This window comes from Pelodiscus sinensis, chromosome 21, assembly GCF_052426305.1.
Source record: "Pelodiscus sinensis isolate ZL-2025 chromosome 21, ASM5242630v1, whole genome shotgun sequence".
In the NCBI taxonomy this organism is placed as follows: domain Eukaryota; kingdom Metazoa; phylum Chordata; order Testudines; family Trionychidae; genus Pelodiscus; species Pelodiscus sinensis.
This window is the reverse complement of record NC_143072.1, coordinates 23,831,788-23,859,220: the sequence shown is the minus strand read 5'-3', so window position 1 is coordinate 23,859,220 and position 27,433 is coordinate 23,831,788. Positions and strand designations below refer to the sequence as shown.

Sequence of the window (27,433 nt, the reverse complement as noted above, 5' to 3'; positions counted from 1 at the left end):
TCACCTTGCAGATGTCTGTGGCTCCAGCAAAGTGACCTTTTGCAGATAGCAATTTGTATTTGTAGTAGCACAACCAGGGGAATCTGCCCTGCCCGGCCATATGGGAGGCAGTCCTGGAAAGTTAAACTTGCGTTAGTCAATAATTCGATGATTTGTAACATCTCTACTGCTTACCTTGTGGAAAAGACTTCTCTGGAAACCTCCTGTTACATGTATTGATAATGAAGAGTTGGTGACTTTCAGAATACAGTAGATATTATTTTATATCTTTTGCTCTGAGAGTCAGTGGATCATTTCTCTTTCCAGTATGTTTCCCCGTGCCCCTTCCTCCATCAAGTGATCAGGTGTAAATGTGCATGGTGAGCTGCCTCTTGCACCACATTTGCAGTGATGAATATGACTAGCTGGGTTATATCACATGAGTCGTATTGTGTTTCTCCTGACTGCGAGTTGGGAGGGGTCACAGAGGTGTTACTGTCAACAGGCAATTTAAGACAGGTTGGTTCTTTAACATGCTGTACTTAAATTAGCTGAAATGTTTAATCTCCTGTTATGTCAAAAGTTGTTTGAACAAAACACATTCCTCAGTGTGTGAGTGTTACAGGTGGGGCTGGGAGCATCATCTGTTGGCTATTATTAAGGTTGCTAACACTTCCCATTATAAGACCCAGTTTTCAAGCTAAATATGAGTCAACCTTGTGACACTGTTGCCAAAAAAAAAGAGCAGGCAACGTTCTGGGATGTAGTAGCAGGAGTGTCGTGAGCTAGACATGAGAACTCATTCTTCCCCTCTACTCTGCGCTGATTAGGCCTCAGCTGGAGTACTGCGTCCAGTTCTGGGCACCGCATTTCAAGAAAGATGTGGAGAAATTGGTGAAGGTCCAAAGAAGAGCCACACAAATGATTAAAAGCTTAGAAAACATGATTTACGAGGAAAGACTGAAAGACCTGGGTTTGTTTAGTCTGCAAAAGATAAGATAGAGGGGACATGATAGCTTTCAAGTGTCTAAATAAATGGTTGTTACAACCAGAAGGAAGACATATTACTCTCCTTAACTGCTAATGATAGTACAAGGAGCAATGGGCTTACATTGCAGCAAGTGAGGTTTAGGTTGAACTGGCAGGGCGGTTAAGCACTAGAATAAATTGCATAGGGAGGTTGTGGAATCTCCATCACTGGAGATACTTAAGAGCAGGTTAGACAGACACCTGTTGGGGATGATCTAGAGCAGTGTTTCTCAACCTTTTTTTATAAAGTACCCCTTTAAAAAAATGGTAAATACCCCCAGTACCTTCAGTTTTCAGACAATTTTTTTTTCTACCATTGCAACACATTTGTTTAAACAATCGTAGCCGGGTGAGCAGTCACATTTTTGGGTGTAAAAAGTACAAAAATAATAAAGCGCTGTAAAACTTAAAACAAAAGTTCAGTTTTCTCCAAATTTCAGTTGTTGACGTACCCCCCAGACTTCTCTCGAGTACCCCAAGGGTACTCATACCACTGGTTGAGAGACACTGATCTAGATGATGCTTGGTCCTGCATGAGGGCAGGGACTGGACTTGATGACCTCTTGAGGTTCCTTCCAGTTGTATTCCTTATACCATTGCCAAAGCCTGTCTCTTTGGGTTGAAAATTTCCATGCCAGGTGTGTGCCGCACCATTGCTCTGCTCTCAGCAAATGTTTATGAAAGCCATCAAGTGCCCTATATCTCTCAGTGCTGTTCCAAATAGAGGATGACATCCTACAATTGCTAGTAGATCTGTGAGGTGGATCTAAAGGTTTTGATGTAATACTATATAGTGTGTTTCTCTTTCTTCAGTTGGCTTTTTTAAAAATCTAGGAAGTTGCACACCAGAAAACAAAACATTTAAATAGCATTAAGGTTGCAAAGTCAAACACTCAAAAGTTAGGAAATGTCAGGACTATTTTTTCCTCTGTGTAACCTTAATTCAGCACTGTGGTGTGCAGTATGATACAGTCTTCCATTACCTGATCACTTACTGTTTTTGCCCCAGACAATCTCAATTCTGGCATTTCCTAACTTTTGAGTGCTTGGCTTTGCAACCTTAACATTGTTTGTATGTAGTTGTATGTGCAATTGTTGTGTTGTGGTAGCCATTTGGCTTTTACACACTGCAGAACGTAAGCAGCAACCCTCCCTGTGTGTCTGTTTTCTAAGACAGACTCTCCTGATGGCAGGTGGGGGGACCATGTTTCCTTGTTCCGTTGGCTGGTTTGTTACCTCATCAGGCTGCAAATAAGAAATTCTGCTTCTGTTGATTTAGTTCTGCCCAAACCACTCTGAAACCCGGATTCTCACACAGACAGTGACCTACCATGAAACTGACGAATCTGCTACTGCACGAGAGGACGTGGACTGGTTCAAAATCGTTCTTTGTTTTGTCTTGTGTTGGGATGCTCTTACGCAGTGTCACCTCGTAGGCAGTGGTGGGCCACATGCAGCCCATTGCGGTTGCACGTGTGGCTCGCTAGGCTTTGTATTTACTGTTTCTCACGTGCGGGGTTGCCAGATCCGCTGTTTTCCATCCGTGTAGTTCTCCTCCGACTGGTATTACGAAAGGGACTTGTGCTTAAAGCCAGGACAGGTGAAGTGAGGTGCACGCTGATTGCAAGCAACGTTGGTTTCTTCAAGTGCCCCTTGAAGGATACAGTTAATAAAAGGAGTTGTACTTCTTATCGAGGGCAGGAAATACAGTAGTGAAACAGAAAATGCAGCAAACGTTTCTGTTAATTGTACCAAACCCTTTGCTTGTTTTCAGCTTTATTGTCATCAGAATTCATCGTTTCCTGCCTGCTGGTAATGCTTAGCCCTACAGGGCGCTTCACGGATGTTAACTGAGCCTCCCAGGCACCGGTCCGAGGTAGGTAAATGTTATGTCCATTTTACAGGTGGGGAAGCAGAGGTACAAAGATCTTGTGACCTGTTCAGAGCCACACAGCGAGTCAGCGTAACCACCAGGATTAGAATAGAGGAGTTCATGGCTCCTGGCCCCAGGCTCGGATATCACTATGCCACGGTGCTTTCTTTATGTTCGTTATCAAGGGGCCACCGTAGGCAGCAAACAGAAGGGAACCCAGTGGGTGCTGTGAAGAACTAGATCCAATTGCTAAGAGGAAGAGTGAGCCACGTGCTAGAATCCCAGCTGCTGCCAGAAACTCTGGGTGGCAGAGGACTGCATCCTCCAGCAATGAGTTCAAAGTGTTGGCAAGGTGTGTCAGACGGATTTCTTCCTTTTGCAGCAGAGGGAACTGCTAGAAACTGATCAGGACTTCTAAGAACCCAAGTTACCTGCGGTTGATGTTCATAAATGCAGTCTGTATCCCAGGGGAACAAACGTGCACGGAGCACGTGTTAAATCACCTGCCTTGAGGTTTGACCGAGTGAGTGTCTAGCACGTTGCGTTCTTGCAGCCCATGTTGGAGGTGGGAGAAGCCTGGAGGTTTCCCATTGTTTGGGAATGATTTTTCCATCATCATCAAACAACTCAGATTGTTCCTGGGTTGTTTTTCCCCCTTCTCATTTATTTCTGCTCTGGACCAACATCAGTGTAACTATTGTGTGAATACTGATTGAGCGCACAAAGCTGGGCCTGTGTGGAAAGGGTCCTGGTAAGTTACTTGTATCCTGGATCCATGGTGGCGTGAGGAAGCAAATGAGGTAGACAGACAAGCTGTGACTTACACTGTGGCAAAGGTTTTCAGAAGAGACTGATGATTTGGGTGCCTGCCTTGAGATGCCTTAAAGGGGCCAGGCTTTCGGGAGGGGCTGAGAATACGGGCTCCTCTTAGGGGTCTCTAGTCTCTTCTGAAAATTATATCCTTCCCGTCTTACATGGAGTCCCGGAGCATTTGGGACACGCAGTGGAACTGCGTACTGCACCCGAGGTCTCGCAAGGCTCTTCTCCTTGGTTGAAGTCGAACAGTAACTGGGTGCTGTATCCCATCAGCTCTCACGACTTCATCTCGGTGGGCGGGGTCAGCACTTGGAGGAGAACCGTTCAAAGAAAACTAAGGCACTGGATGAAGGAAGGGGGAGGGGTTTACATGTGCTCTGAGTCTACCCTGAATCCAGACCCCCTATAACACGTTGGTGTCTTTCAGATGAGGGGTCAAATCTGGCGACTTGTGGGTTATTAAAGTTCCCTTGATGCTTTTTATAGGAGGGGTCTTAACTTCCATTGGCAGGGTTTGATGTTCTTTACCTTCTGTCCCATGTTGGTGCGTAACATTGGTGCACACTGTCAAACAGTTGCCACGTTTCAGTGGTAGGTGAATGGTCTCCCTATGCCCCTTTGAGACGTGTTCTGGGATCCTTCAGAGTAAAAGGTGCGATATAAACATGAGACTCTGGTTCCTGCTTTATCTCCGACTTAGCTCTTTGTGGAAGTATTGGCCTCCACTGAATGGACCCACGTTCTACATGAAATAAAGCCGACCTCTCTCGACCATTTCAGCAGGCTGTAAACTCCGATTTTTGATAGTGGAAATCCAGCTTCCTCTCACCCCCATTAAATGTTTCTAACTACATTATCGGCTGAGTGTCCTCTGATCTGAGCAGCTTGGCGGCAGCTCTGAAATAGTAATTGTGTTAGCTTGGAAATGGCTTCATGAGCCTTTTTCTCATTTCAAAAAGGGCTTTTGATGGGCGATTTGAAAGGAAAAGGTGATTTGCTGTCCTAGTGTTAGAGACACGAACATGTCCTGCTGAGGGTGTATTTAAAACAAAAGCAACAAAACACCTGTCCGGCACTTCAGCTTTGTCCCTGCTGATTTGAACCAGGTTTTGAATGTACTTTTTTAATGCACGTTTTTCAGGCAAGACCAGCAACCTAATCACATTTCTTCAAAGGAATGTAAATTCCTTAAGGAAGTAGCCGGAGTTCCCGGCAGTACTTAGCTGCAAACCACAGACGCCTCTGGCTGAAGGCTCTGTTCTGCTTTTAATTTGGGGTAGTAGAGGAATTCTTTTGAAGCGTTTGGGTTCTCTTGGGCCGGGCCTGTCAGGCTAGATTGTGTGTTACTGTACAGCAACGTGTTTGCTTTGGCTGCCAGCAAAGCTTTTCTTTCCCCCACAGGAGTCTTTCCCCCATTGAATCTGATGATGCGGCATGAGTATTTATTAAGGATTTTCTGAAGACCATTTCATTAGCCTTCCTAGCATGGCAGGAGTTTGGAGACCTTTCCCTCTAGTCCTTTGCCCCTTGCCACTCTCATCAACTCTGCCTCGGTAGCAGTGGCCCTTCAGAAATCCAATTGATGGGACAAGTGCTATTTATAGGAGGCAAAATTGTAAGTGGAAGTTTGCCTTGGAAAGGACTGTGGCTTGCATGCAAAGTTGCATCACTGTAGTCAAAAGATGCCTTTAAACTGAATTAGTGCTAGTTTGGTGTAGACTCTCACATCAGTTTGAACCTGGTTTATATTGACTTAGCCTGCACTTGTAGATGTAGAGGGGTAGGCTAAGCTGCTAGACAAAATATATGTAAGATAAGTAGAGCCCTGTGCGGATGCAAAATTGGCATCTGCAAAAATGATTTGTGGATATCTGCACAAATGATCTGTCAATATCTGCATCCCGTTCTATGCAGATATGAAACCAGTAGTTCTAGATTTGCAGGGCTCTAAACCTAATCTGATGCAAACCCCTGTGTGGGCATTCTTATTTAAATCATTTTAAAATAGCACCTTTAAGGCCTGGCCTACCCCTAAAACTTGGGTCGACCTCACTGCGTCACTCAGGGCTGTGAAATGTTCACACCGAGTCACCTAACTCCTGCTGTAAATAGAAGAATTCCATCAGCCTTGTTACCTTGTCCCAGACAGGCAGATTAACGACAGTGAGAGAGAGAGAGAGAGAAAAAATCTGTCAGTGTAGGAAATGTCTCGCGATTGGGCTACCGCAGCCCTGGAGCTGGGCTCCTGTAGTGTAGATACACCCAACGGTAAACCCGTGCAACGTCTGTGTGCAGACAAAGCCCTGTTGTGCCCTGATCCCACAAACCCTTAATGCATGTGCCCAACATCACACATGTGACCCCAGCAGCCTGAATAAGGCACTCTGCTTTTAGACTCTGGGCACGTGTACTGCTGTCTACTCTGACTAAACCAGAGGGCCATTGCTGGGAACAGGAGAGGGCTTGGAGACTGCTGAAAATAAAGGAAATCATAATCCACTTAACTGCTTATACGACAAGGAGTCCTGTGGCACCTTATAGACTAACAGATGTATCGGAGCATAAGCTTTCGTGGGCAAAGACCCACTTTGTCAGATGCATGGAGTGGAAAGCTTACGCTCCAATACATGTTAGTCTACAAGGTGCCCCAGGACTCCTTGTTGCTTTTGTGGATCCAGCCTAACACAGCTACTCCCCTGATACTTAACTGCTTATAAACACTCCCACCGCCCCCAACTGCAATATGTAGCCAGAGCGGCAGTTCTAGCTGCATCGTCCCCTTCCCCTCCTAAGCAGAGACAAGTGGGAGCTTCGAAATCTCTGACTTGGGCTATTACCCTGCAGTCAGTTTGGTGAACGGTGGCTGCTTAGAACGTCCCCGTGTGCTAGGGCATGAGAACAACAAACCCAGCTGGGGGGTTGCTGCTCAGAACGACCTGGGCTGGTGGTTTCAGTCACAGCTGGAACATGCCAGCTGCTCAGGGCCCTGTTTTTTCAAATTTCTGTTGTGGGTGCTGAGATTTTTCTCAAAGGTGAATGTCAACTGTTTAGAGCTGGAACCCCCCACTGGGCCTCTGTTTTATGATCTGCTCTGCATTTAAAAATGGGGTGACACCACAGATAAATACCACCTTGGCAGTTCTAGTTCCTGCTTGCTTATGGTCTCTGTAAGTAGGCTGCTCCCCCGCAGTCACCGGATCTGAAATATATGGCCTAATGAGTGCCCGCCTGTTTGCTTTAATAACTAAACCCACTTCCAAGCTGTGATAAACCCATGGGTGTGACTTTGAACAGGGACAAGGTGGAAGGGTGTCACTCAGGTTTAGAAGTGTGACTCAGCCCTCTGTTGGGGGGTGCAGGATCTGCACCTAGGCCTGGTGCAACAGGAGTGGTTGTAAAATGAGAGGATGTGACGGTGGTGACAGCCAGCATAAATTATCCAGGGTGCTTGTGGCCAGTAGCAAACCACTGAGGTAGGGAGTGCTTGGCTGTCAGCATGCAGCTGCAGTGATGTGGGGGCCACCAGCCCCTTGGCTCCCTGCTTGGCCACTGGCAGAAAGCCCCTTTGTTTCCCCCTGATGTGTAACCCTCTGTGGTCCCGGTACTTTCCCGCAGGCAGGCAGAAAGGTTCGTGGGGAAGGCTGGGTAGGGCTGGTTGGCTGCTGTAGACAGGACCAGCCTTCCCTCTTACCCCTCTTCATAGCAAAAGCCAGGGCAGACTCAGGGAGCTGTACTGACAGGTAGCTGATCAGCACAGGCTTCCCGCTTGCCCTCAATTTGCTCTCGCTCCCAGGCCAGCTCTCCCGAAGTACGGACGGGGGGAGACGCCCTCGGTGAAATCCCACTTCCAGTGAAGTCACAGGCAGCTGGGCCATTGATTTCACTCACTAAAGTCCTTGCCCCCTGAATCTCTGCCACCCCGAACCCCTCCTGCGCTGCGCCCCAGAGCTGGCTGCTGCACAGGGCTTGTGAGTCTGGGCCAGCGGCCTGCCTTTCCGTGCCTCAGTTTCCCCACCTGTGCAAGGGCGGTCTTGCCACTTCCCTGCCCCGCGGCGGGGCTGTGCGCGGCGAGGGCCCGGCGCGGGCGGCCCTGCGAGAAAGCCTGTCACGGGGCCCCACCGGCTGCGGGCTCTGCCCGGCCCCGGGCTGGCTCCCGGCCCCGGGCTGGCGCGCGTCGGTCCCCCGCCCCCTTCCCAGGCTGGCTCCCGGTTGGGAAGCCCCGTCCCGTCCCTCTCTGCCCGGCAGGCCCGAGGGGTGGGGCGCCGGGGCCCCGCCCGCTCCACTCCCCGGCCCGGGGGCGGGCCCTGCTGCCCAGGAGCCGGCGGGCCGGGAGCGCGGCCAGAGCTGCCGGGCCGGGCCATGGTGGGGACGCTGGCGCTGCCCGAGGGGCCCGAGCCGCTGGCCGGGAAGCGGCGCGGGGAGCGGGTGCTGGACAGCCCCGACTCCGGCCTCCCGCCCAGCCCCAGCCACTGGCTGCTGCCCGCCGGCCCCGAGCGCGCCGCGCCCCCCGGGCTGCCCGACGCCGCGGGCCAGGCGCCGCCGGTGAGTAGCGCGGGGGGCTGGCACGTGGTGGCGGCACCGGGGAGCGCTGGAGCGGGCAAGGGGCTTGCGCGGGGAGGGGGGGTTTGGGGACATGCATCATTTCGGGGGGCACCGGTTGTATCGCTGCCTGTGGGGCTGGGGGCGCTAGGCTCGGAGGGAGGGTTTCCCTCTCGAGGATCCTGTAGCCCCCACCAGCAGGGCCCCCCCCCCGTATGGCTGAACATGGACGAGGGCAGCCCAGGAAGCGGCCTGCGCTGGCGATCCCTGCACCTAAGCAGCTTTGCCCCTCCGCCTGTCACCTCTCTGCAAAGATGCGGCTCCCGCCTGCAGAGTGATGCAATTCGCTGGCGCTGCTGCGAGACAGAAGCACCGGTCACAAATCCTGCCTCTCTCGTCTGCCTGTTCTGGGCAGAGATGCCCTCGGCCAGTGCCCTGGCCCCTCTGGCTGGAGGCGCAGCAGCTGCTGGACAGAAGCCCTTCTGCACAGAACTGCCCCCATACTCTGCAGCTAGTCTGAGCATCCTTTGGTAATGTCCCCCGAAGCCAGAGGGCGGGGGAGGGGAGGTGGTGTCCTGCCATGCACACATTGTAGAGGAAAGGCTGGGTTGTCTAGCTGGCCCCAGATTGTTTTCATTTCGATGTTGGGTCTCAAATCGTACCAGATGGCATCTCCCCCTTCCATGCCCTGAGCATACATTTAACTGCTGCTGCTTTGCTGTTTAAATGTGTCCGTGCCAAGGCGGTATCCACAAAGAGCCCACCACACTCTTGGCACGAGGGAAATACAGACATCTAAACCGGTGACGGGTGGCGGAATTGTAGAATCATGAACCGGAGTTATTCATTTACAGCACCTCCCAGCTTCTTGCCCGAGACAGGAATTCCACAGAGCTGGTCAAACACACAAACTGTCTGGAATCGTTTTCCACCCAGCCCTTTGAAAAGGGGTCTTAGTTTATGTTTTGAAAGGTGCTGAGTCCTTGCAAGTCTGACTGATTTCATTTGGAGCTCATTACCACTGAAAATCAGGCTTTTGCTGTAACTAATGGACCCCTCGTTGTTTGTGAAGAAAACGATGCAGGGAACCTGGAGAACAACATAGAAAGGCCATAGATTGAACAATGAGGTTCTTATAAGGTCCAGGAATCTTAAAGGAGCATTCCCAAAGCTGTATTAAAGAGAAGCAGGATTGATCCTTAAATATGGCCAAGCGTGGAGGTGCTGTGGTCATGATCATTCTTCTTCCCAGCTTGGGGGGGGGGGAGGGTTAGTCAGAAGGGAAAGTGCCTCGTTCTTCATTCGGTCCCCTAAGGGAGGAGACAGGGAACTTCTCCATTCCCAGCTCAAAGGAGTTCCCCCTTCCTAGGGCGCACATTCCTCCTGCACACAGCTGAGCTTGGGAAGCAGGAAGCTGGGAAGGCTGTTCCGAAGTTCATGCAACTTAATAACCCGTGACGGTTTCTGTACAGCAGTGACTGATGAACCCAGTGTTGAGAGGTTTCATACACACTTTGCAAACTACGAAAGCTGCAGAACCCAAACATAAATCCACAAAGCAGAGTTTACTTTCTGTGCCACATGACGCTGTACTGCCCCAGACGCCTGTGCTGCCTCTCTCCCTCCCCCCCCCCCCCCCCCCCGCCAGTATGAATGCCCAGAAGTACCAGGCTCACCTATTGTGTAAATATGTGGGTCTCCATGGAAGTCAGTGGAGCTGGGAGTCCTTCACAGATGATTTTGTTTTGGGTAATGTTAACCTTATCTGTGGCATAGGTGGTGACTCAGCAAACAGCCCCTCTGGGATTGTAATGAATTGCTATATTAAAGGGACTCTCTTTGCGCTCTTGCAGAATGCTGTGTTCTCCCCCAGCCCTCTGCTCGCCAGCTGCCCTGCGAGGTTATGCCCTTTATCCTTTGGCGAAGGAGTTGAGTTTGACCCTCTGCCACCAAAGGAGATAAGGTAAATACAGTGTTACAATCAGAGTTTAAACTTCCTCTTCCTGGGGGTGTAAAGATTCAATAGTTACTGTGCGAAAGAGCTGTAGGATCTATCCGTTTGTCCGCTGGAGCAGTGGTTTTCAGACTACGGGTTGCGACCCACTACTCAGTCATGGAATGTCGGGCCCTTGGTCTCGTTGCTGCAGGGGATCAGGTGACCAGTGGGGGCGCTAAGACAGCTACTTGCCTGGCCTGGAACCACAGACTGTGCTGGGCCCCAGAAGTGGCCAACAGCGGGTCTGGCTCCTAGGTGGGAGGGGGAGAGCGCACAGGACTCCATGCACTGCCCCTGCCCCGAGCACTAGCGCCACACTCCCCTTGGCTGGGAAACGCTGCACTGCTCAGGCTGCTCAAGGTAAGCCCCTCCTGCCCCAGCCCTGACCCCTCCCCCACCCTAGAGCCCCTTCCCATACCCCAAAGCTCCATCCTCAGCCCCACTCTGGAGCCCGCACTCAAGTCAAATGATGTTGGGTTGCAGCATCAACCATTTTCTTCAACTGGGCCATGAGAAAAAAGTTTGAAAACCGCTGCCTTAGTTTCAAGCTCAATTAACTGTGTGGTTCCACCCAGCCAGCATGTTCCTTATGCCTTTCCCCAGCCCTTTGCCTCTTTCAACCCCCTTGTAGATTAGAAGGAATTTCAAGGAAAGACTTCCCTTGCCTATTTATGATGATTCTTAGTTCATTGGACAGCTGCTAAATCTTAGGTTCTGTTTAATCACTTGAAAGGTAATCACGAGCAAAGATCTTCAAAGGGAGTCGCTTTCGAAAGGGTTGTTTTATTGGGGGAAAGGAATTCCACTTTCCTAAACTGATGGTTTTATAGTAGACTGTTCTGTCTTATCAACAAGAGGTAATTCTCCGAACTGGGGAGGGAAAAGCTAATATTTAGGGAGGTGGAACATTTTTAATACACTGCCTCAGTTCATAGACTATGGATTATTCCTTTGGACATAATTTTATGGAACAAAAAGGAACAAAGCTCTCTTTCTACAGCAGTGCAGGCCAGAAGTAGAACAATCATATAGATCAAACAGCAGGGAGATAGGGAGGAGGGGTAAAAACATTTTCACTAGTGTTGACAAAGGATCCGATCGAGAGATTGAAATTGACCCTTGGTACCATGCAGGATCAGGCCCACCAAGGCTAGGGTGTGAGGCAGAGAGAGCGAGAATCTGACTTTCAGGCCCATCTCATATTACAAACCCAGGCATTCTCGGTATTCATTTTCATATCCCAAATGCTCAGTACGCTCAATGTATTATTTTCTGCCAGTCAAGTCCATGCTGGTTTTCCTCATGAAAACGAGTGGGTATAATTGCATCGGCCTTGGCTGATGACCTGCCAGGCTGAGGAAGGATAGAGAGCTCCCGCAGGACCCGTGATGAATAAGAACACAGAAAACAGCATCTGCTTCCATGGGGTCAACAGTTCTGAAAATCAGGCCATTTCTTCAGGGAGTCTAAATGCGGATCTTGGTGCCTGGCTGGTCTGAAAATGGTTGTCTAGACCCTACGGGGCTAAGATGGCTAAACTGGTGCAATTTTTGGAAATGCCACTAGAAAAGGGGATTCTGTTTAGAGCTGGCACTTGGACAAACAATGGAAATGCCAGCAGGAGATGGTTTTCCTCTTCCCTTAAGTGGAAAGCGAGAGATCCGTGGGAAGATAGATAGATATTTAAGTACAATGCCTTTGGACTAGGAATCCCAGGGGTTATACAGCACTTTCCATCCATGGATCTCCAAGCATTTGTCAAAAGAGATCAGTATTGAGAGCCGCATTTTACAGATGGGAAAACTGAGGCACGGAGAGAGGAAGTGGCTAGCCTGAAGTGAATCTCAGGGTTGGCATTGGAACCTATTGAGTCCTAGCCTAGTGCCCTCGCCAAGAGATTACCCTGCCTCCTCCTGCATTTTTGGCTAGTGAGCACTGGCTGCTGGAGCAACGTGAGGTTCACACGAGTGTCTCCCTTGTGTGTTTCAGGTACACCTCCTCTGTGAAGTATGGCTCGGAGAAGCACTTCATCGATGATGTCTACATGCCAGTGGGGTTAGGCGTTTCCTTGTGCAGCCAAACAGTTGTTTGCATCCCTGATTGCACGTGGCGCAGTTACAAAGCCGAGGTCCATTTCAAGCCTCGGAACAAGCCCCTGCGTTTCACCAGCACCACCATCGTCTACCCAAAGCACCCCAAAACTGTGTACACCACCACTCTGGATTACAACTGCAGGAAGTCCATACGGCGGTTCTTGTCCAGCATCGAGCTGGAGTCTGCAGAATACTCTGGGAACGATTACCTCCTGGATGACTGCTGACTGACATTTGTCTCTCTTGCTATGACCCATCCTAGTCCCTTCCTACTGTATTGTACTAACTCTCCACTAGCTAAAGTGGGTAAAAACACCTAGTTGCCCAATCACTCTAAGGGAACCTCACCTGTCGCTACCTCTGTGCCAGCTCAGAAATTCAGCTTTAAGCATCAGTGTGGCCTGCACCTACTTTTCTATGGAAATTTAGCCATTTGTCCTCTTTTAGAATTGATGATTCCCTCTCCTCCTCCCCTGCTGCAGTAATCAGATGAAAATAAGGGAAATGTTTCCAAAGAGGAAAAGTTAATCACTCTTTCACAGATAAGGGAGAATCTGGGACAGTGGAAAAACATGCTTGACTCTTCATGCTGATGTGTAAAACCAATGACAATCTTCTTTGTTGCAGAAAATCTAGCAGATAATTCAGCCACTTGTAAACAGAGCCGTAATTAATTTCATCTTTGGTCACAAGACTGTCTATTTCCTGGTGAAGCAGTAGGTGCTGACATCTTCTGGCATAGGTTAGCTGATGGGAAATCCAGAATTTTATATCTAAGCAGATGTTTTTAATCGCATTCAAGCCTGTTTTAAAAGATGTTCCTTTAAGGGGGGAAAGGATGTTTTGATTAGAGCAAGAGTTAAACTGCATTTGGGTAGGCAACGGCACAGAAGGAACTGGGTCATCTTTCTTCAGGCTTCCCATCTGGGTAATCTTACAGAACATCTTGTGTACTTCCCAGTTAGTTAACCCAGCCTCAGACTTGTGCAACTGCTTGTCAGTGCAGGGTTACTAGAATTTGCAGGCACTGGACTGGAACGTGCAGTGAAGAATATTGCACAGAAAATGATCCGATGGGTGATGAATTTTGAAAGCCAAGTATAGACATCACAATGGTTTCAAACTGCTAGTTAGCTGGTATGTGCTAATGCTGGCCCTGTTCCTCTCTCAAGAGGAGCTGCAACATGGGAGAATGTTAGGAAACCCACAGCGTGAAGGTCATAAAATGGAAGTCGAATTTTGGGACTCCAGCAGCGTCATGTAGGGTACAGGGGAGTGACTTGCTAAAGAAGATATTGATTGTGACAAAGGGAATGTAAAACTGTCAACGGTCTAGATCTACAGCCATGCCTGCGCTTTCCCTGTTGGGCTTGGCACAGATCGTTATTTTCAGCTTTTGAGCTGATGGCTTTGATGATTTCACTGAGGAAAGCAAGATCTTCCATACCAGCAGCTTCCTGAGCAGCCCTGCAGTAACAAATCAGAAGTGCGTTTTGGCGGAAGGGCACTGGGGGCTGAGGGGGCAGAGAAGCGGAGGAGAGAGGTGGGGAGAATAAAAACTTCAGATATTCTTAACCTGTACCTTGGCATCGTCTTTGTCTTTGTCGTGCTTTCACACGCTTTGGCCAAACAGAACGTGTGGCTTTATAAACCTCCACAATTGTTTCTTGGTTGAAAGTGAGGAGAGCAGCATGGGAAGAAAACACGGGCTTTTGAAGATGTGGCTTATACTCCTTGTGGGTGTAGCAGTGATTTTGTGCATGGCCTGTAGAAACTGGATTCTCTTGTCTTTCCTTTCCTTTTCTCCCCAAACGCCTCCGGGGCTAAAATTCACTCCTGTTCAGCGCACCAGCCCAAGGCCTACTCTCAAAAGAGGACATATGTAGGACACAGGGACAAGGACAACAGTCAGTGGAGAGCAAGGAATGCAGGCTGTGTGCTGGTTGTCATTAGGCACTGCAGTAAGATAGATTCTGCAGGTGTTACAGATGGCATGTGCAGAGGTAAATTCTGCAATGTACTAGTGAAAGCTGATGCAAGAGACTGGAAATGCAATGGAAGAGGGGATTTGTTGGGATTTTTTAGCTATTTATTCACTTGAATCAGTAATTCCTTTAGTCTTTGTTCTCTGCCCATAAATCCAGACGTGCTAAAGCTAGAGAGACTTGGAGTGCTGAGTTCAAGTGCTCGTAAGGAATTATGGGTATGGGAATCCTGACCTGATCTTCAACTTGTGTAACCCCACAGAGGCTACTGGGGCTGCATGGCATGTGATTCAGGGTCAGAAGGACCAACGTGAGTAGCATAGCCCAGTGCCAAATGTGCCGAATCTAGTCTGTACGAAATACTAATTATTCCCACTAAGACCGTTCCCTAAGAGTTGCCAAAAGTGCACGTACAACAGGGCATAAGCCAACCTCTGTGTGTAGAGGTTTCAGACATAACGTCTCGGGAGGACAGGTTATTCCTTATTGCTAGCTTGTTCCTTCCTCCTGCAACTGTAGGAGACAGGATACTGGACTAGAATGGATGCCTGTATGCATACTGCTTTTCCTCTGAATTCATTAGATTTTGAAAAGAAGTTTTATTTTAAAATTGTGACCATTAGCTGTTCCAAGTTAAATGAGAAATGTTCTTACACTATGGTTTAGGACGGGGTGGGCAGTAACACGGCGATGGTTTGCCAGGGTTAGCTCCTGGCGATCACAGCTCCCGTTGGCTGTGGATCGCCGTTTCCAGCTACTAGGAGGGGCAGCACAGAGCGGGACACTGCTTACTGCAACTCCCATTAGCCAGGATCAGCGATCCACAGCCAACAGGAGCTGCAGTCTCCAGTACCTGTGGCTATGCAGGTAAATATAGCGGTGGGGGCCGCCAGAAGCTAACCCTGGCAGAGCAGATCCCGCTCGTAGGCTGGTATTTGTCCATCCTGTGTTTTAAAAACACAGATTTCGTAATGTTCCTCTTCAACTGATGGAAGACGCTTTTTAAAAAATTCAGATTAGTATACGGCAAGGCTGGTTATCATTGTGCAAGATCCAATATGTTCTGCTATATATGACATAATCCCCCCCCACTCATTTCAATTTGCTTTTTGTCATGTAACTAGTAATAAATTATAGGTAAACCCATTGCAGGGATGTCTCTTTATAATGCAAACCTTACTGGTTATTGATTGGTCTTGAATGCAAACTAGAATCACAAATGACTGGCTCATCTCTACTGCACAAACTCTGTCCAGCTGGGTGTTACTACTGAAATTAGTGGCTACATACTGTGTGGAAGCATTAGATATCATTTACTACAATATTTACTTAGAACTAAAGACAATATATTCAGATGATCTTAGATCCTGTTTCTTTTATCAGATTTGATTGTTGCTAAATTCTCTAATAAGCTATACTAAAATAAAATTGCCTATAAAAATGTAATACAAATGCTGTGGCTTCATCAGTTTAATAAGACATTTGAAGATGTGTTTTTAAGATAATTAAATTCTCTCCATAGCATGTGTTTGTTTCACATCTGGCACCATTTTATTCCTAAAAAGCTAGTTCTGGTTTCTGATATGTGCTTTGGAACATGCTGCAAACAAAGCACTTGTTGTTTTCAAATGAACTGAGTATTTAAACAGACAAAACTTTCTCTTTTGATTATGGATTTTAAAGGGGGAGGCAGTTCAGATGCTCAGATGCCACAGTGATGAGTCCATTATATAATAACTTACTAGAATATATTATATATTGAACTCAAAAACATTTTTTTATTGTGACAAGCTATTCTTGTCAGAGGAAATATAATGTACATGTCTGGATGCCTACTGTCTTATTAAATCCTTCTGAATTTCTAAACTTGTGGATTTTTAATACTGATAGAAGGATAGGAATTGAAACAGAATACCAATTCTTTAATTAATAATAGAGTTTTTGTGTACTTTTTTATGTCCATTTGATCATCCCTTTGCAAAAATGTTTAGTTTTTAAGTAATTACATTGTTGGAATCTAATAAGTATTAAAACAGTCAGAATATATTAATAAAGAACCAACCTGCCATTGCAGAAGTGCCTGTGGCATTATACAGCCAATTAAAGGTGACAGGGTTAGAGGACCATTCAGTGATTAAAATATTAAAGAAAACAGGTTAGTTGTATGCATGTAAGACAATAGCTGTTAGAAAAGGCCATTGCTTCAAAAAGGTTTTAATAAATCTTTTAAAATATAAGGAACACATTTGTAAGCAGGTGGAAGGAAGTTATAAAAACTTTCTCTCTCTTCTTTCAGATGCTCAGTCATTTTTTCCAACAACATGTTTTCTCTGCCTTTGGCTATTTTTAAATATTCGAATACTGTAAAGGTATTCTGAGGGAGTCTGAAAGAAATTATTGTGTGTAATGAAAAGCAAGAGCATCTGAGAAGTTTGTAGAGATGAGCGGAGAAGCCTATGAAGTGAAAGACAATTGATATTTTTTTTCAGCTTGCCCATCTGTGCAGAAGATGCCACATAGCTGCAGTACTCATGATATTGATAAGAACCTTGTCACTTGAGAAAAGGGCATTTTTCAATTTAGTGCACTTTACTTCTGATCTAAATCTTTGCCTTTGGGGAACAATACAATAAGGTTTTGTTTCAAAAGACAGTATTGTCTAGCAGTTAGAGAGCAAGCAAGGCACTAAGATCTGACATTTAATCCTGATTCTGCAGTGTATATGACCTTAGATAAGCTTATCTGTATGTTGCTTACCCTATCTTGTATCTATGCATGGTATCAAATCACTTAGCTACTTACTGCCTCAGTTTCCCCATTTGCAACATGGGCTAACATCTGCCCACTTCACAGACATATTGTGAGGCTTAGTGTATTCATGTTGAAAAGCACTGAGGTAATCCAGTAGAACACTACTATTTGCGAATAACATGATCAGTAAGAAGGTACTTGAGGGAAAGTAGTATAATGCAGAGAATCTTTAATAAAATCATCATCATAATTGTTTTATTGTCCACTTTCCATGTGGTATTTTATAAAAAGTCTGGCAGAAGTAAACAGAATATCCTGTTCATATGAGGAAATAATCCGACTAACAACTTTGCTGTGTATAAAACTACATAAAAAGTTTCCATGTAACAGTCATGGTGCTGTTACTGATTTAAATACCGATATAAAATAGAGAACAATACTCGTTTACACAACTTCCTGAGAAATATTTGGAAATGCTGCTGGTTGTAGTTCCGACACCGTGGTAGCTAGCTCAGCATTCAGGGCCTCTTCATCTTTGTTTTCCTGAAAATAAGGACTGGCATGATCTTCCTGACATGCTGCCTGACCGCTGTTTGTGTATGGATCTTTGTTTGGAAGTAACGGGAAATGCTTGAGAGTCAAACATGGCTCTGGGGGTAGCTGTTGCTGGACGTATAACCCATAACGTTTCCTTCTGTTCAGTTTATAGATACGCAGCCTTTCTTCCTCAGCAGCAGGATCTTCAAGCATCCCGTCCCATCGAAGGCTTTCATTGATCTGGCCAGCAGTGTCCTGCTCTGTTTGGGTAGAGCTTGAAATAGCAGAAGCTGACAATAAAAGCTTATTTATTTCTGCATCGATGTGAATCCCCTTTATGGCATCTTGTGCTGGGTCAGGATCCTTTCCGAGGCTTAGTATTTGAAGTAACTGTGCAGTGTGTGTCTGATGCTTCTTGCTTGTGCTGTGATGTTTATCTGTTGCAATGATAAATAATATTAGCAGAGAGCTAATATGGCAACACAGCCACTTCTGGCTTTACTGGTCATACGGTAAGAAAAGATACAGATAAAATGCATTAAACATAGCATGGATTCACATAAATCACATAAAAGGTGAGTGACTAACAGCATTTATAAAACAGCTATACTCATAAAACGTACTTATGTAGTACTTTGAATGTACTCGTAACACTTTGATACCAGCGTCATGCCCATTGGACCACAATGACTATTGGATTTTGTAAGTAGTTCTGTACATGTTGGTATTTTGTTTTTTCCCCCCACTGTGAATGTTAAATATTTGAGTTAAAAGAATGGCAGAAACTGAAATGAGAAATTGGGTGTGCCTAGACTACATGTCTCCTTCGACGGAGGCATGTAGATTAGCCAGATCGGAAGAGGGAAATGAAGCCGCGATTAAAATAATCGCGGCTTCATTTAAATTTAAATGGCTGCCCCGATCTGCCGATCAGCTGTTTGTCGGCAGATCGGGGCAGTCTGGACGCGATGCACCGACAAAGAAGCCTTTCTTCATCGGCACAGGTAAACCTGGTTTCACGAGGCTTACCTGTGCCGATGAAGAAAGGCTTCTTTGTCGGCGTGTCGCGTCCAGACTGCCCCGATCTGCCGACAAACAGCTGATCGGCAGATCGGGGCAGCCATTTAAATTTAAATGAAGCCGCGATTATTTTAATCGCGGCTTCATTTCCCTCTTCCGATCTGGCTAATCTACATGCCTCCGTCGAAGGAGGCATGTAGTCTAGACACACCCATTGTGTCCATATTTGACTACCACCTCAGGGTTTCAATAGGGATGTCAGGGAGTAGTCAAGTTCCCCCCAGGACCGTTTCCGCCAGGTTGGAGGGGTAGGAGAGGCAGAGCCGGCTTGCACACGCACTGTGTTCTGTACATATGTGTTGGAGTGCGTATACGCAATATTTAAACATATATTTTTGGAATGGGTAGCTATAAATATAGAACCACAAAGACTTGAGCCGAGATTGGATTTATTCTGAACTGTTCATAGTGCTGCTTAGTTCTGGCTCGCACTGGCCTCAGAAGCTACCTCCACTGCAATAGAGCCACAGTGGGGGGTAGCTTTTGGGGCTGGCGCAAGCCGGGACTAAGCAGTCCTGGCTTGTGCCGGCTCCAGAACTGCTGCAGCTCTGCATTTTAAATGTAGTAGGAGTCTGGCGGGCTCTTACTACATTTAAAATGCAGAGCCGCAGTGGGGCTAGCTCCCAGGGCCAGTGAAACAGTCCTGGCTCACACCACCCCCAGGAGCTAACCTGACTGCGACCTGTGCACCCAACTCTTACTACATTTAAACTGCAGAGCGGCAGTGGAGGTAGTGAGTGCCTCCCCCATCGACTAATCAATTAATTAGGTAACTACTCGGTTACCTAATTAATTGCAATTTAACATTCCTACTTCCAACTAGGGAAACAACTTCTTGGCACAAGGGTCATCTTTACAGTCCTAAATTAGGGAAAGTTTTCAAAACAGCAGGTTGAGCGTTCATTACCTGCTACAGCTAGGATTAATTTCAGTTTTAATTTGTCCCTCCAGTTAAATAGCTAGTGAACAAATACCATTGACACGTATCTCTTGCAATCTATGCTACAGCTTTCTTTGTTTTTTAAATCTTGCTCCATCTGGGCCTCAGTTTCCATCTGCGGTTATTCTAACTATCTTTTGTCATTGCAATACATTAGTCCTATTATTTTCTAAAGTTTAAACTTCACATAATCAGATTTAAAAAAATCCTTGCTTTTTAATAGTGTGAGTAATGTGATTTTAATAAGATATCTGATGTAGTGTCAACAGAAATTGCACAACAACAGTGAATTGAATAGTTTGTTTCTTTAAATGATTGAAGACAACTTCCCCATGAAGTTCTGAACTTAACCCCCACTCTGATGTACTAGCAAGCCAAATATTGTTCCATTAGAGGTCCGATAAATTTTGACTCCCATCAGTGAAATGTTGAACATTTCACCAATCCTAGTTTAACTCTAAAAGAAAACCACGAAATATATCCAGCTACCTCAAATCTTGCTGCAGTTGTGAAACCACCTACTCTTCTCTCTGACAGATGTCCTATGCCTCCTAGAGTCCATGTTAGAGAGCTACATGTATTTTCAATAAATCATTTGTATATAAAAAAAGCAACGGATACATCAAAAATTACTAACAGGCTATCATTCTAGATGGAGGTTCTAAAATTCACAGGATTCTGTCTCACCAAAAGCCCTCTAGCTGGTGTCAATCCTAATTTTTTTTACTATGACTCTAGTGTAAAAAGATGTCTAATTATCCCAGTACAATAATCATTTTCTACACTATGAACAGTTCGGAATAAATCCAATCTCGGCTCAAGTCTTTGTGGTTCTATATTTATAGCTACCCATTCCAAAAATATATGTTTAAATATTGCGTATACGCACTCCAACACATATGTACAGCACACAGTGCGTGTGCAAGCTGGCTGATCAGTAAAGCACAGTCAGTATACCCATAACCGCTAAACCTGATAAGCACATCCCTCACTACCAGCAGGAACAGCAAAGTGGAGACCAGACTTGATTCTCCACGTTACCGTTTGTGTGGTTATATACTCCAGGCAGAGAGCATAAAATTGCTATTCCTGTCTGGTAGCATGTTCTGTACACTCTGCTCGTGATGAGAATTGGGTCTGCTGAAGCTAGCAGTATGTCATGTAAAGGCCAGCATGGACATAGCCAGAACCAATATGGCCTCTGAGAAGTGGCAGCTGCTTTCCACCATGAAAATCTGCTGCCTGTCCACTTCTTGCAGGCTATGCACCTATCTCCCAGGTGCTGTGACCACTGGCACACTTTGCTGTAACACTGCATAGCTAACCTGTCTCCTCAGAGGCAGAGGGGCTGCTGCCATGCCCACTGCTCCTGGTGTTACTGTCATCCTGGTCTGCTTTCTTTTTCTTCTTCTTCCTTGGTTTCTTCTTGCCTGTGGCCTGGGCGGTGGTAAGGGATCCCTTAGCTGGCTGCTTGCTGCTGACCTTGCCCCTCTCTTTGCCAGACAGCACTCCCTGCACCCCTTTGCATCCTGGGCTCTCCTGCATGGGACAGTCTGGCCCTCACACTGAGCTGCTACTGAGCCTGCAAATAGGGAGAAAGACTCATTGAAGGGTCGTTCAGTGTCGCCTACATCAGGTGCACAGTCCATTTTCCTAGCTGAGGGTCCACGTATCCCCCTCATCCCCCCACACCTATTCCATTCAGTTCACCTCCTTCCACGCTGCCTTCCCTCAAGCCACCAGTCTGTCCCCTGTATCTTCCTCCCCAGAACCTGACTCCCCAAAGGCCAACTTCAGAGTCCTCAGTCCCTGCCCCCAATCCCATTCTCCTTACTCCCCCGCGATCTCCCCAGTCCATGTCCTACTCCTCAGATATCTGCCCCCAACAATGCCTGGTCACCCTGGGCCAGGCCCCTTGGATTTAACTGCTCAGAGAATCCCTCAAGTCCCCAGAGCCACCCCCAATTCCCATTCTCCAGAGAGCCCCAGGGACCCTGCCCCCACCCCTCCCCTGCCCCCTATTCTCCAGAGACCCCCAGGGACCCTGCCCCCACCCCTCCCCTGCCCCCTATTCTCCAGAGACCCCCAGGGACCCTGCCCCCACCCCACCCCTCCCCTGCCCCCTATTCTCCAGAGACCCCCAGGGACCCTACCCCCACCACTTCCCTGTCCCCTATTCTCCAGAGACCCCCAGGGACCCTGCCCCCACCCCTCCCCTGCCCTCTATTCTCCAGAGACCCCAGGGACCCTGCCCCCACCCCTCCCCTGCCCCCTAGTCTCCAGAGACCCCCCAGGGACCCTGCCCCCACCCCTCCCCTGCCCTCTATTCTCCAGAGACCCCCAGGGACCCTGCCCCCACCCCTCCCCTGCCCCCTATTCTCCAGAGACCCCCAGGGACCCTGCCCCCACCCCTCCCCTGCCCCCTATTCTCCAGAGACCCCCAGGGACCCTGCCCCCACCCCTCCCCTGCCCCCTAGTCTCCAGAGACCCCTCCCCCCCCCCAGGGACCCTGCCCCCACCCCTCCCCTGCCCCCTATTCTCCAGAGACCCCCAGGGACCCTGCCCCCACCCCTCCCCTGCTCCCTGCCCCCACCCCCCCCTCCCCCTGCCCCCACCCCTCCCCTGCCCCCTATTCTCCAGAGACCCCCAGGGACCCTGCCCCCACCCCTCCCCTGCCCCCTATTCTCCAGAGACCCCCCAGGGACCCTGCCCCCACCCCTCCCCTGCTCCCACCCCTCCCCCGCCCCCTATTCTCCAGAGACCCCCAGGGACCCTGCCCCCACCCCTCCCCTACCCCCCAGGGCCCCCACCCTGCCCCCACCCCTCCCCTGCCCCCTATTCTCCAGAGACCCCCAGGGACCCTGCCCCCACCCCTCCCCCGCCCCCCTACCCCCACCCCTCCCCTGCCCCCTATTCTCCAGAGACCCCCAGGGACCCTGCCCCCTCCCCCCCACCCGACCCCTTTATTCCCCTGCCCCCTTATTCCTCCAGGGACCCTGCCCCCAGGCCTGCTCCCTACCCTCCACGCCCCTAGTCCTGCCCCACCGCCGCGAGCCCCGGGCTGCCCCCCCGGGGACGGAGTCACCTTCCCCCCGAGCCGCCGCTTCTCCTCCGGGCCCGGCCCGCGCCGCCCGCTCGCTCCCTCCCCGCGGACGCGTCTCCATGGCAACGGTCCGGCGGCAGCGCCCTCGCGCCCTCCGCAAGGACAAATAGTCCCGCGCCCCGGAGCGCGCGCTGCGGCCGGGGTCGGCCCGGCCCCCCCCCCGTCTGGGCCCGCCGGATCGGCCTGGCCGCGGTAAGCTCGGCCCCGCCCCTCCCTCACGAGCGCCCGGCACTGGGGCTGCCCCGCCTCTGCCCCTCATGGAGCTCGCCAGAGAACTGGGGCAGGGGCCCTTTGCCTGGGGGGGGCCGCCACAAGCTCGTGGAGAAACTGAGGAAGGTCCAGAGCAGAGCCACAGAAATGAGAGGGGGGGGGCCAGGGCCTATAGGGCCCCTGGGGGATCTCTGGAGAATAGAGGGAGGGGTGGGGGCAGGGCCCCTGGGGGGTAAGGGGGGGGGGGGGGGCAGGGCCCCTGGGGGATCTCTGGAGAATAGAGGGAGGGGTGGGGGCAGGGCCCCTGGGGGATCTCTGGAGAATAGAGGGGGGGGGGGGGGGGGGGCAGGGCCCCTGGGGGGCAGGGGAGGGGGGGGGCAGGGCCCCTGGGGGATCTCTGGAGAATAGAGGGAGGGGTGGGGGCAGGGCCCCTGGGGGGTAAGGGGGGGCAGGGCCCCTGGGGGATCTCTGGAGAATAGAGGGAGGGGTGGGGGCAGGGCCCCTGGGGGGTAAGGGGGGGCAGGGCCTCTGGGGAATCTCTGGAGAATAGAGGGAGGGGTGGGGGCAGGGCCCCTGGGGGGTAAGGGGGGGGCAGGGCCCCTGGGGGATCTCTGGAGAACCTGGCCTGGGAAGGCACCTGAGTTTGTTTAGTCTGGATAAGGGGGCCCGAGAGGGGACAGGACAGCAGCTAATTATCTTACCCATTACAAAGATAGCGTCCCCAATTATCACCTCTAACAGCATTCTCTCATAGACAATAACCTCCCTCCCCCCCCCCCTTCCAAAATCTGATTTGTCTGTTTTATATGTACTCACTTTTTTTTTGGTTGTATCCCTTTGGTATATGTGGTGGTGCCGCTTTTCTTCCACAATTTGATCTGAGGAAGTGGGTCTGGCCCACGGAAGCTCATCACCTAATAAACCATCTTGTTAGTCTTTAAAGTGCTGCATAATCCTGTCTTTTGTTTCAGCCCCCAAAAGGGTGTCACAAGGAGGAGGGAGGAAACTTGTTCTCCTTGGCCTCTGAGGACAGGACAAGAAGCAAGGGGTTTAAACTGCAGCAGGCTGGAAATCAGGAAAAACGTCCTCACTGCCAGGGTGGCCAAACACTGGAATGAATTACCGGGAGGTCTTGGAATCTCCATCCCTGGAGACATTTAAGAAGAGGTTGGATAGAGACCTGTCAGGGATGGTCTGTGGTGCTTGGCCTTGCCCCGAGGGCTGGGGACTGGACTCAATGACCTCTCGAGGTCCCTTCCAGGGCAAGTATCCCATGGTGCTATGATAACTGACACTGCATGCAGCAAAGGCATTTCTAGGTCAGCCTGGTGACACACAATTAGCGCTCCAGTAATATTCCTTTGCTTGAATCCCTATTTAACAGTCACCAAAGCAGACCCTGGGTGATCCTGCTGTTAGCTAGTATTAGTGGCAGTAATACTACGCAAATGGTAAACTGGAGCAGTCATTAAATTGTTACAGTTACTGTATTTTCACCCTACCTGGAAGGTTTTATTCCAGGGTTTCTTTTATTTTAACAGTTCTCCATGGTAATGATGCTCAAATACTATAATTACTCTTGCTAAGAAGAGCTCCTAGATCCCGATATTGTGTGTGGTAGAAGAACACGCACAGCCTAAGTATTGGTTGTCCTGTCCTGGTCCTGCAGATGTTTACATGTGGACTTAGTTTAAGTCATGTGAGTGTGTAAAGTTCATCAAACACGCATACGGGGTGTATTTTGAAGCCTGTGCCTAGATCTTTGCAGGATTAACCCTAATCCTAACTTGGTGCTGCCTGTAACCCTTCAGCTATCTGTCCTAGTTGCAGAGGTCTCCTGCAGCCTTTGCTCAATAGTCTGGTGTTTTATGCCTTTTACAGAATCATGATTCCATTTTCATATACCATGATTAGTTAAACCTCAGCCTCCCTTAACACCTTCCAGACCCCCTTGTCCAGTAGTGACCCTGTTCCTCTGCCACCCTAAGCCTCATCGTTCCCTTCACCAACTAGGTGAATCTTGCTACCCAGATTCCCCTCCCCTCCAGGGCTCTTGGGAAAAGATCCTCCTGGTCCATGTAGCTGTGGTCTCTAAGATTGAATGCTGGAGGTCATCCTAGCAGATTTATAGTGACCAGGGCAAACTTTCAGGTGTTCACTCTCCTTCGTGTGGCCTGCCTGGTGCTGACAGGCACTTTGGGAAGGCTGTTTTGTCTCTCCTCTGCTGAGTAATTGGCTGGATGGGAGGGAAGGGAAGTACCTGTTTGCAGCTGCCTGTCAGCAAGAGGGATGGTTTTTTATGCAATGTGGAGAAGTCAGGAGGCAATCCGGAAGTTGCCATGTGAGCCAGAAATTCTTCTCCATAAAGGCCTGTAAATGATGTCTGATTTCCTAGCAGAAAAGTAAATGATCTTCCTGTCTGTAACTCATTGCCTTACATGGGTTTTTTTTTCTCCCTAAGCATCTTGGGCTAAGCCACATGAATTTAGGAATTACTCAACTTTCTCTTCCCACACAAATACTTAGGAGTCAGTAGCATCTTAATCTAGGAGTCATGGACCAATAATCATGTGTTGCAATAATGTGTTTAGTGCACTCTAGGGTATTATTTTGTACTAGCCTCTCGGTGCCTCAATTTCTTCACCTCTTTAAAGAGATAATAAGCCCTTCCTTGCCTTCTTGAGGGAAGGGTAGCAATGAAGGGGCTAGTGGGAAGCTTAGGTAACTAATGTGTATGCTGTCAGGCATTGTGGTTGATCCCCAACAGCAGGAAAGTGACAAGAAGTTTTTATCAGTCACTCTTAAAACACTCAGCAGGAAGGACTGAAGCATTGCACTGGTCCTTTTACAGGGGAGAGGTATTGTCAGTGCTAAATAGCAGTGTCTTAATAGGGTATTGGAGCTAAAGACATAGACCAAGCAGGGTATGTCTATACTGCAGCGTTTTTTGCAGAATAGCTGATGTTATTCCGAAATAACAAAGAATGCGTCTACACAGCAAGCCTTTATTTCAAAATAATGTCGAGCTGGAGGACTTCTTACTCTGACTCCTAATACTCTCATTTCACGAGGAGTAAGGGAAGTTGGAGGTAGAGTGTTCTTCCTTTGACTTCCTGCTGTGTGGACAGCGCCAAAAGCCGAATTAAGCTATTTTGACTTCAGCTCTGCAATTGATGTAGCTGAAGTTGTGTAGCTTAATTCAATTTTTGCCCTGCTGCGTAGACGTGCCCTTTGTGGGTTAGTGGCAGAGTGGAAAAAGAAGTTCTGATGGCTGACCAGCCCTGTGTTCAGTCCACTACTCCAACTTCCAGGGGTTAAGTGGGAGACAGGAGAGGGGGCATTAGGGAATGTCCCCATGCAATATACCCAACTCTCACATGTGAGCATGACTCTTGCAACATGGGGGTGTTTTTCTTATCTGTCTCCTGAAAGTGTGCTGAAAGCACCAGTCCATGAATGTTTGCTTTTTCCTGTTACTGTCAGCCTGGCTGAAACTAACAATTGGCCACTATTTCCTTGCAGTCTAGCCACATGTGGAAGTTAGGCTGCTATTCATAAAGTTGGCTATGGCTGGTTCCCTTTGTTTTCAGTGAGGCAGAAGGAAGCCATGCCCAGAGTCAAAATGGGTGCTGCTCCATGGCTCGGGCTGGACTGGTGGCAGGAGCTGGGAAGAGCAGCAGAGACACTATGAAATGGGGGCAGAGTGAAGGAGATCAGGAAACAGATTTACAGGGTGCAGAGTGATGGGGGCCAGGAGGGAGACTGAGGAGGGTGCTGTCTGTTCTGATGGCAGATCCCTCAGCTGGGTGAGGGCAGTGGATGGGAAAGGGAATTTCCCTCTGAACAGCCATGGGAAGGCCAACTCTCCTGGCCTGGCTGTGGGTCAATGGGATTTTGGCACCAGCATGAAGAACTGTTGTGATAAGTTTTTCCCTTTCTGCGCACTGCAGGGCTGGGGACGTGGGCAGATTTCTGTGAGAGCCTGAGGGAGCCTAAGGATGCAGACCAACCCTGCCACTGAGTGCTCCCTTATGTATGATCCGTGAGCAGAGAGGGAGTCTGGAGCAATGGGAGTTGGGGACTTGAAGCTGCTGGGACCCAGAGAGCAGTGAATCCCTAGGTGGGCGCATCAGGTAAGTTCTGCTACTGATGCCTAGGTAGATATGTCCCAAGGCAGCAGGAGACAGAGAAGTGCTGCTCCTGGAGCAAGACAGTTAAAGGAAAAGGTTGGCAGTTCCCCTCCCTTAGACAGAAGAGAAGGGTCTGTGGAGATTGTCTGAGCAGCCAAGGATAGGTAGGCATCTGTGTGTGAATTAATGTTGACTTTTCAACCAGAAATTCTCACATACCCATTGGCAAGGGAATAGAGGAGAGTTAAAAGACAGACTGAAAAACATGCCTGAAAAAACCCTTTGTGTTCAATATGTAATTTTGGGTGCCTAGAATTTGTCCTCCCCCCTGCTAGTTCAAAGCAAAGAATTTCAGAAATGGTTCATGGAGTG

General features: G+C 48.8%; 3 protein-coding genes across 4 annotated transcripts in view; 2 read left to right on the top strand and 1 right to left on the bottom strand.

Annotated features, from left to right (window-relative positions):
- The first annotated feature begins 7,961 nt into the window (after nt 1-7,961).
- RFLNB (refilin B) lies at nt 7,962-15,762 on the top strand. The gene is made up of 3 exons (XM_075904671.2): nt 7,962-8,239; nt 10,090-10,199; nt 12,222-15,762. The coding sequence occupies exons 1-3, from the start codon at nt 8,057-8,059 to the stop codon at nt 12,550-12,552; spliced, it is 624 nt and encodes a 207-aa protein (XP_075760786.2). The 5' UTR covers nt 7,962-8,056; the 3' UTR covers nt 12,553-15,762.
- Nucleotides 15,763-17,289: 1,527 nt separating this feature from the next.
- Nucleotides 17,290-22,837, bottom strand: LIAT1 (ligand of ATE1). The gene is made up of 3 exons (XM_075904670.2): nt 22,704-22,837; nt 20,944-21,200; nt 17,290-18,035 (listed from the first exon to the last, which is right to left on the bottom strand). The coding sequence occupies exons 2-3, from the start codon at nt 21,161-21,163 to the stop codon at nt 17,506-17,508; spliced, it is 750 nt and encodes a 249-aa protein (XP_075760785.1). The 5' UTR covers nt 21,164-21,200; nt 22,704-22,837; the 3' UTR covers nt 17,290-17,505.
- The window catches only part of RPH3AL (rabphilin 3A like (without C2 domains)), a 98,856-nt gene continuing 94,224 nt past the window's right edge, over nt 22,802-27,433 (top strand). The window contains exon 1 of one of the 2 annotated variants that reach the window (XM_075904668.2): nt 22,802-22,913. The gene's annotated coding sequence lies outside the window, so the exon portion shown is untranslated. Of the gene's footprint in view, nt 22,914-26,881; nt 27,065-27,433 lie in introns of those variants that run through there. The other variant, XM_025179276.3, reaches the window with a different exon arrangement.

Coding starts and splice junctions, on each gene's coding strand:
- RFLNB (XM_075904671.2), top strand. CDS start 8,057: ATGGTGGGGACGCTGGCGCTGCCCGAGGGGCCCGAGCCGCTGGCCGGG. Junction 8,240..10,089: donor CCGCGGGCCAGGCGCCGCCG/GTGAGTAGCGCG, acceptor GCGCTCTTGCAG/AATGCTGTGTTCTCCCCCAG. Junction 10,200..12,221: donor CTGCCACCAAAGGAGATAAG/GTAAATACAGTG, acceptor TGTGTGTTTCAG/GTACACCTCCTCTGTGAAGT.
- LIAT1 (XM_075904670.2), bottom strand. CDS start 21,163: ATGCAGGAGAGCCCAGGATGCAAAGGGGTGCAGGGAGTGCTGTCTGGC. Junction 18,036..20,943: donor CTCTGCCTCTGAGGAGACAG/GTTAGCTATGCA, acceptor TCATTGCAACAG/ATAAACATCACAGCACAAGC.